Source organism: Chrysochloris asiatica, unplaced genomic scaffold (assembly GCF_000296735.1).
Source record: "Chrysochloris asiatica unplaced genomic scaffold, ChrAsi1.0 scaffold00075, whole genome shotgun sequence".
Lineage (NCBI taxonomy): Eukaryota > Metazoa > Chordata > Mammalia > Afrosoricida > Chrysochloridae > Chrysochloris > Chrysochloris asiatica.
The window spans coordinates 13,841,871-13,851,642 of NW_006408593.1; the positions used below are offsets into that span (position 1 = coordinate 13,841,871).

Consider the following 9,772-nt stretch of genomic DNA (forward strand, 5'->3'; position numbering starts at 1 on the left):
GGTGGCATAGCCCTCAGAATCACAGCAATTCAAACCACCACAGCACAACAGACAGATGAGTGGCGGTTGTGTGGTCGCTGTTAAACATGAATCTCCTTGCGCTACAGTCCTTAAGTCCGGCTCAAAGGTGGGATTTCCATCCTCAGATGTCGTGTCAGTCAAGAGGCGGCAGCGCAGCAGGGGCGACAGGGTTGTAATGAGACGCTTTGGCTGCGCTTGTGGGTCTCTAAGTTGGTGGAGCCAGTAGAGAGCACAAAATGGTCTCACTGACCCACAGGGATCGAGAGCTGAACGCATTCAGGTAGGAGACTTGCTGACGGAGTTCAGTGCCTCTGGACAATTAATGGTGAATCCAAAAGAGCTGTAGCACTTGCCTGAGTGATGGCCAGCCTGTGGGGACAGCTGAGCAGCACAGCCGGCCTGCTGGAAGGGCTAAGAAGGAACTGAGAGTTGTCTTATTGGAAAGTGTCCTGATTGAGGAACTGCATCTTGAGTTGTTTCTGCTACTTCCAAGTTGATCTTGCATTACTTCCCTAATAAACTACAGAACTGTGAGTGTCATCTGTGGCAAAGTCAACAAATTGAAGTCAGCAGCAAAGTCGAGAGAGTGTCATGGGGAGGGCAGCTGGTGTCAGAACTGCTAAAAGGTTGGGGAATGGAGGAAGGAATGTCTGATCTCCACCTCTAGAGGAATCCAATTTGGGCAGATGCTGATTCTCACCTCTTCCTCTGAAGTTAGAGGACTTCAGATGCCTATAGATTTCAAAAACACATCAATTTAAAGCCATGAATTCCCCTTGGAGTACTCTGGTTGTATTACACATAGTGGAGGGTCAGGGAAAAAGGGGAAGACCCCCAACGAGATGGAATGGCACAGTGGCAGCAGCAATGGGCTGAAGCATAGCAACAGTTAAGAAGCTGGTGCAGGACTGGGAAGTATTTCATTCTGCTGTGCATGAGGTTGCTATGAGTCGGTACTGACTGACGACAAGTAACAACAACAACATCCCATGTATTTTGATGTAATTTTATTGTCATTCAGTTAAAAAATACTCCTTGTGATTCCCCCCCTTATAATCCAAGCATAATTTAGAAATGTATAATTTCCAAATATTGATAGATTTCATTTTGTTGTTGGTTTCTAATTTAATTTTGCCATCAGAGAACATATTTTATTTGATTTAAATCCTTTTAAATTTAGTACCCACAATGAGATGGATTTACTGTCCTCAACAAGATGAATCTTAAATATATTTCCCTGAATAAGATGGATTAAGAAAGTATCTGCAACAATGCGCTCACAGCAATGAATGGCAAGGAGACTGGGTAGTGTTTGGTTCTGCTGGCACCTCTTTGCTGATTTGATGGCACCTAATAACAACAGCTGCTCGTAGGAAACCCTATACAGGGTCGCTATGGGTCAAAATTGACTCAATGGCAATTAACAACAACAACAATAACAAGAAGTTTGTCAATACTTGGTTTATGGTCTAACATATGACCTACCCTGGGAAATCTTCCACGTGCTCTTGAGAAGAACTGTGTCTTCTATTCTTGGGTTCAATGTTCTTGATATTTTCTTTAAAATGCAGGACTTTGTCCCTAGTAAACTTGGAGTCCAGGTGTAGCACTGTGGGTTAATGCACTGGACTGCAATGTCACTTTGAACTGCAAAGTTGGTGGTTCAAGCTCGGAAACCCTATACAGGGTTGCTATGGGTCGGAACTGACTTTACGGCACTTAACAACAGCAACAACAAAGTTGTAACTTAACACAGAAGAATCACCAAGTAAATGACAGTCACAGCTAAATATGACAAAGTACTCACTAATGTACAAGCCAGCTCTCCAAAGATGATCCAACATCTCATTTTCAGAAAGGGGAACAAAGGAGAAGTTGAAAGATGGACTTAGAATGACTGAGAAAAATGTCGTGATATTTTTCAAAGTTTGTGAAATTTTAAAGGCGAATGGTTATAGATATCAGGGTTCCTACTTCATTTGGTCTGGAAAAGAGAGTTTATTACAAAACTACACATTTTTGTATAGTTTTACTATAGAAAATATACTTATTATACTTTTGTCATGATTACTTACTATTCAGTGTAATGGCAATACCTGAATCTAATTGATAGACAACGGTGCCTTTTTCCTCTCCTACAATTTCCGGTACCTTTTCATTCCCTGTAGGTTGATAGAAATATTCCGGTTGAGGTGGAACCCACTCTGAAACAAGACATTAAAAAAAGGTGCACAAAATAAAAAATACTAATAAAGGCACTCTATTGGGACTGATGTAACACAATCAAAATAATAATTATCCAAATGACTACATTGGTTGAGTCAAACTAAACCCTCATCCTGACTTTCTAGTCTGTTTATAAATTACAATTATGTCTTGCTTCTTTCCTTAAAGACTATAAGGATATTTTAAACAAAAAATACACACAATGAAATAATCAACTTTAAACAGAAAACTGAAATATGAGAGCAGGAGAAAGATGACTTAAATATACACAGACAAAAAAGTTAATGTTGTTGCAACAATAGTGCTTTAAAATTTGACCCTGAGCATCCTTACAAAACAAGTAAACAAGATCAGTCATATACTTTTTTTTTTTTTTTTTTTTTTAACTATAAAAGGAATAAGGAGCTCTGGTAGTGTAGTGGTTACGAATCGGGCTGTGAACTGCAAGGTCGGCAGTTTGAAACTACCAGCTGTTCCACGGGAGAAAGATGAGGCTTTCTGCTCCTGTAAAGATTTACAGCCTCAGAAACCCTGTACAGGGTCGCTGTGAGTCAGAACCGACTCCACGGCACATAACAACAACAACAATAAAAGGAATAAGTATGTCAATTATTTCAGAAGAAACAGGTTTTCTCATTAGCAGTGAATTCCAAAAGAAATTTCTCCTATGGGACTTGGGCAACTTCTCAGTATCACTCACTGTAAGTATAAGAACCACTGATGAATGTGAAGGGCAGACAAAGGTATCATTCAGTAAAAAAGAGGTTCATTTCTTTTACAGGAATGGTGAGTCAGGAGGCTTTAAAACAAAAAAACCAAGGTGCTTGCTAAGTTTCCTTGAAATCTTAAAAATTGCTTTCTTATTCTCATGGACTCCAAACTATCTATCATCAGGTTGGGTGACTGTTGCCCTGAGATAATCTTTAAACCTTAAACTGAAACTGTCACCTGAAGTCATCTTTAAACCAAACAATTGTTATTTTTAAGTGCCATCAAATCGCTTCCGCTGACTGTAGGGTTCAAACCGACCTTGCGGGCCAGTGCATTATCCTACAGTGCTGCACCGGGACTGTAAAACAAACAATCGTTTAGCTTAATTAGTAAAGAATGTCTGCCTCGAACACTGGGGACTCTTAAAAAAATCAAGCACATGGAACCAAAATGGACAACAGCAACTCAAAAGGTTCCATGGGAAGCTTAGGGGGCCAAGGTCACGAGCAAGACCGGCACAACTTGAAGACTAATCAGTGTCATTGAGTACCAACTGTTGAATTGGTATTGGTTTTACTGTGTATATTTTCACCCAAAGAAAATTACTTTTCTAAATATCTACTGGTTAAGTGCATTAACTTGAATCTGAAATTCCAGTTTCCTACTTACTTCCCCTCCTTGCCTATATTCTTTGTTACCCAGTTCCAAATCTCTAGCACCAGAATTGCCCCACAGGGTTTCCAAGACTGTCGTCTTTACAGAAGCAGACTGCTGCATCTTTCTTCCACGGAGCGATGGTGGGTTTGAACCTCTGACCTTTCAGTTAGCAGCCAAGGGCTTAACCACTTTGGCAGTGATTAAAATCCTATTATCTGACCAAATCAACTTGAATTTTCACCCAAAATTGTACAGGATAGGGACAGAGGATCTTAGGACTCTGCAGTCTGTACCAACTCAACATGCCCCACATATTTCCAAACACTCTAGCAGCAGTTCTGTGTTCATTGAGCCCCTCCCTATGCCTCCAGCTTCAGCTCTTGTCTTTCATGCTCTATGCTCCCTGCTGCTCCCAATACACCATGTTGTGTGTTCTCTAATCAGAATACTTTTCCTTGACCTTCCTTAATTGCACCAGTTCTAATTCAACATTTAGATCTCAGATTACATGCCAGCTCCTCTTGGAAACCCTCTCAGATCTTCCAGGTTGAGTATGTGTTCCCAGAGAGACCAAACTATGCAATTGCCTGGTTAGATCTTTACTTTCCTTACAAGTCTCTGTGCTCTGGGTGACTCTTGTTGATCACTATATATCTGTAGCACCAAGCACTACACTTGTTGTTGTTGTTAAGTGCTGTCGAGTTGGTTCTGACCCATAGCAACCCTGCCTAGGCTTTCTGAGGAGCAGCTGGTAAGCTTGAACCGCTGACGTTGCGGTTCAAGCTGACTTTGCAGTCCAGCGCATTGACCCACAGTGCTGCAACAGTCCAGCACTGCACTTAGCATATGGTTAAAACGCGTTAGAAATGCGGAGTGAACGACCACTCTTAAAACTGGCATTAGAAAACAGGAAGCATCCAGTTGTTTATTCAGCACAGTCTAAAGCAGAGACATGTTGGTTAGTGGGCATAAGTATTCCAGTAATTAGAAAAGTCCTTACTTTTCAATGAAACTCATTCTTGTAAATGCTTCAGAAAATAAATGTTCAAGACTGTGCTTATACCAAGCAAGGGCTTGTTGATATAACAGGTAATGTCATAAGGGTCCACTAGTTCCATAATAAACTCAGATTACAATAAAAACAATTCTAATCACCAAAGCAATGTGTACCATTCTGACTTTCAATGGTGGCATTGGTAGATGTGCCCAGGCCAAACAGTGGCTTTGGACACAGGGTCATTGGCTCAAAAAGAGTGCTGAATTTTGGCTGCACGTGCTTAAAATTGCAGAGAGTGATGCTGAATTTAGGGTGTAGATATGGATTCTCTGGTCACTGAGCGCATCCAGGTCAACAGAGTCCCCAAGATGTGCAACCAAACTTACGGAGCTCACGGTCAGATCAGCCCCTGGATGAGCTCCCCTTCCCTGCCACATTGTAAATCTAAGTTTTAACCAAATTGATCTATACCAAGGCTGATAAAAATAGAACATAAAATTCATCCAAGTATTTAATAATGAGAGGAGAACAATCTAGAAATCAAGCAAACATTTACAAATTATGGTCTCTAGGAAATATCCTCACATTCCAATACACTAGGTTACACCTTGGTCTCTTCTGATTTTTTGAGTGTCCTGCCTTGTACTTTACCATGCAGGACTTGTAGCTCTAAGGTTTTGTGATAGAGGCAGAAAAGAACACCACACGTAAGTCGCATTACCAATATGATGAACATTTTCTTTGATGACTTCACATTCTATTGGCCATCTTGGAGCCAGCAGCGGCCTGCTGCTAGAAAAGAGTGCAAAGAGATCTCGGGGTTCTCGAAGGCGTGGGTTTACATCACCCAACTCATCATAAAGAAGCTGTCTGCTCTTAAGAAGTGGCGAATTCCGTATAAGTGAATCTGTCCAAGGGAAGAGGGATGAGTGAAAACATTTCCTTTTTCTTCTTGACAACTTCACTGCTCAACTGTAACAATTTAGTACATACACTAAGCACTGTATTCTAATACTAGCAGAAATGTGCAATTCTAGAACAGGGTTCTCCTCCAAAGGAGGTTTAGCCCAGGATGATAAGTTCGAAAATATAAAATGGGAAATTTCTGTACACTCTATTAAACATTTAAACGTAAAGATTTTAAATAAATAACGTTGTTGTTAAGTGCTGTGAAGTCCGTTCTGACTCATAGCGACCCTGTGTAGGGTTGCCAAGGAGCAGTTGGTGGGTTTGAATCTGACATTCATTGCACTTAGTAAGTAGTCCAGTATTTATCCTATAGTGCCACACCAGGACTCCTTAGAATAAGACAGGGGAAGCTTTTTTGTTTTTCTAGTTAATAGATCCAAGATATTTCAAAAGTCTGTCACAAATTAATACAAAGTTACTTGCTGTGTTTTATTATTTTTGTTATGAGATGCAAGAATGAGAACTTTAAGATCTCAGAAAAAGGTGCATGAAATGTTACGAATGATACAGAAACAATCTATAAACTGAGCTTCAGGTCAGTAATGTAACAATGATGTAGCTCTTCCTGTAAGCAACCTGAAGTTATCTGGCAAAATGATTCACTACTATCTGACCCAGAAAACCTCACAAAATCATGCAAACCAAGAGGTTCAAATCTCCAGGTCCACTTTAAGAACATCCATGAAACTGTCCAGGCCTTTAAGTATCTGAAAGATGTCACTGTGTAAAACAATGTGTACCATTCCGATGTTATCATCATGGCATTGGTAGGTGTGCCCGGGCCAAACAGTAGGGTTGGACGCAGAGTCGGTGGCCCAAAAAGACTGCTGAATTTTGGCTGCACATGCTTAAAAATGCAGAGAGCGATGCTGAACTTAGGGTGTAGATGTGGATTCTCTGGTCACTGAGCACATCCAGGTCAACGGAGTCCCCAAGACACACCGATGCACTTACAGAACTCATGGTTGGGTCAACCCCTACGCAAGCTTCCCCTGCCACATTGAGATGAACCTCACTGAAAAGAAACAAATTATTCCTAAACCAGAAGAGGAGATTGCACAGAAGAAAAAGAAAGCCCAGAAGAATTTGAAGAAACAAAAAGTTATGGCTCGGGAGTAAATTAAGCTTAAAATAAGATGCAAATGAAAGTAAACACAGAAAAAAAAATCTAACAATGCAAAGGACAGAGAGACACAAAACAAGGTTGGAAAGGGAAGGAGCAGCGGAAAGAGTAGGGGCAGATATGAGGGAAGGAAGGAAAGAAAGAATAAGGAAAAGGGGAAGGAAGGAAACAAGATGGCGAAGGAAAGGCTCAGAGCCTGTCAGTGGAACACAGGAAGTAGGGGGAAGACAATTCCATGAGAGGGTTTGGATTTCCTGTCAGGGAGGAAATATGTCTGCTCATGGCTTCTAGCTGCCTGTGCACAGTTGAAGAAAAGCAGGTAGGCCCTAGGAAGGAGGAGGAGGCAGCTTGGTTTGTCTCACGGCTCCATGTCTTTCTTTTTTCGGCCTTCTCCCTATTCCTTTCTACTCCCAGTCTGGACCCCGTCATTTCTATCTAAATCTGCTCCCCAAAGTTTAATGGATCGTTTTTTTAAAAAAATCATATTTGAAATGATGGTAAAGTTGTTCAATCCCATTCAAACTTAAAGAATGTAAATCAAAACTACAAGGAGGTTCTAGTTTTTCACCTGAAAGGCAGGAAAAACACAGATCCATTTTCCTAGGTCAATGAGTAAATTGTTGCTACCTTTCTGGTTTTAAATCCAAAGTAAACAGGCCCTTTGTTTTAACTATCAATCAAGCCAACAGATGCCTGTATAAAACGCTGTTTACAGCTCAAAAGAACCAACAATGGAAACCACCACCAATCAACCAACAAACCCAAGTCACTGCCATTGAGTCAATTCCAACTCCTAGTGATCTGAAAGGACACGGGAGAACTGCTCCTTAGGATTTCAAGACTGTTCATCTTCACCAAAACAGACTGTCTCATCATCTGTCAGCAGCAGAGCGGCTCATAGGCTTGAACACCAGCTGCCCCATACGTACTCCACTATACCACCAGGGATCCTTAGCTCATCAATCAGAAAACAAAGGAAACAAAACCCCCACAAAATCCTCACCATCCAGTCCATTTGGACTCACCGTGGCCCTGTGTAGGGTTTCCAAGGCTGTAAATTTTTATGGAGTACAAAGTCTCATCTTTCTCCTATAGAGTGGCTAGGGGGTTTAAACTGCTGACCTTGTGGTTAGCAGTCCAGTGCTTAACCTACAGTGCCACCAACACTCCTTAATCCATCAATTGGTTGTTGTTAAGTGTTGTCAAGTTGGTTTCTACGCATAGTGACCCTGTATAAGGTTACCAGTGCTTATCCTACAGCGCCACACCAAGACTTAATGTTTTTGTTGTAGAGTTAAAATAATTAAAATACATTAAGTGCCATTGACTTAGTTCTAGCTCACAGGGATCCTGTGGAGCATTTCTGAGGAGTGACTGGTAGGTTTGAACTGCTGACCTGTGCTTTGCAGTTCAGTGCTGATCCTACAGCACCAGATCAGGAGTCAATAATCTAGTGTATTTTCTTTTTCACCTCTCTAGTAAAAACTTAAGAAATGCTTTGCCACTAAGATAAAAGAAAAACATTGTCCTCACTCCAATGATTAAAGAAACGAAAAAAACAGAAGTCAAATTATCAATTATTCTCTGGATAAACAAACTGTGGTACATACACACAATGGAATACTACACTACCTTGAAGAATAACAAGGAAGTTGTAAACCACAGCATAACACAGATGAATCTTGAGGACATTACGTTGATTGAAATTAGTCACAAAAGGACAAATAATGCAAAAGACCATTACTGTAACAATGGTGGGGTTGGGGTGGGGGGTTTAGGGAGAGATGGAGGGAGGCGAGGGTAGAGCACAGGGTACAGGCAGACACATCATAGTTTGGGTGTTGGGGAGGGCAATACAAGGAGTGGGAGGGGTGGAAAAACAAGGTAGATAGACAGGGGAACACTGAGACAGGTTTGCATGTCTTAAGTGGGACAGAGATAAATAGTGATGTGTGCTCAACCTTGGAACAACAGGGCTCTGTTACAGGGATCGAGACATATAGTCTGAAGAAGGGAAATAATACTAAAATGCTTGACTGCCCAATGAATATTAGTTTCCCTTGCCTACTATTGTAAAATAGACACCTGAGTGGGATAGAAAGGGATGTCAGGAAACATGATTACAGAAAGCTTATAAGCCCCTGTTCAGCCTGTAATTGATTGGAATACCTAAAAGGTGTTCTAGAATTTGCCCAGTGAAATAGGCCTCTTGCAGAGCCTTTGTAGTGTATAGGACCTTAGGTGGAATTCGGAGCCCCATCCAGGACCTTCTAAGGTGGGACATTCCCACTAGAAAGGACAAGCAGACCAACCTGGAACAGCAAGAGTAAGCCCCCACCCCCCCAAAAAAAATGGCAGTACGACAGGCTACTACAAGAGTAAGCAACCTGTTTGCTGGGAAGCCATCAAGGCAAGCAATCAAGTTCCTTCAGGACAAATCCCCCCTCTAAGACGAAAACTCAGAGGGAACACAAGAGCAGACATATAAACTTGCCACATTGATGACCACGCTGGTCTACTGGTGAGTGGAAAAGGGGGAAAGGCAGCAATGAAGAAATGGGCTGAGTTCAACCACATTCCATAGATTCCCGATGACTTGGAGATGAGAGAGAGAACAGGAAGGGCTGGTTGGTCCAAAATGTGGTGAGACCTGGGGACACTTGAGCCCATGGACAAGGACATAGCCACAGAGGACTAGAGCTGAGAGTGAAGCATCCAGCTGATATGAAGTGAGGGGAGATGCACAAGAACACCCAAACTTGCAGATAGTACCCACTTGACCTAGCTTTGATGACTTGATAATCAGAAATAGACTGTTGTTATTGTTATTGTTGCTAGGTGCCATTGTGTCGATACCGACTGATAAAGACCTTATGCACAGCAGAACGAAACACTGCCCGATCCTGTGCCACCTCACTATCGTTGCCACACTTGAGTCCATAGATGCTGCACTTGGCCAATCCATCTCACTGGGGGTCTTCCTCTTTTTCTCTGTCCCTCCACCTTACCAAACATGATATCCTTCTCCAGTGACTGGTCCCTCCTGACAATATGTCCGAAGTATGAGA

At 41.7% G+C, this 9,772-nt stretch overlaps 1 protein-coding gene across 1 annotated transcript in view; it reads right to left on the reverse strand.

Annotated features, from left to right (window-relative positions):
- The window catches only part of AGBL2 (ATP/GTP binding protein-like 2), a 49,135-nt gene that overhangs the window by 33,940 nt on the left and 5,423 nt on the right, over nt 1–9,772 (reverse strand). Inside the window, exons 4-6 of the mRNA XM_006865105.1 lie at nt 6,979–7,030; nt 5,334–5,521; nt 2,118–2,225 (exon numbers count right to left, since the gene is read on the reverse strand). Coding sequence (XP_006865167.1) covers nt 2,118–2,225; nt 5,334–5,521; nt 6,979–7,030 — 348 coding nt within the window. The remainder of the gene's footprint in view (nt 1–2,117; nt 2,226–5,333; nt 5,522–6,978; nt 7,031–9,772) is intronic.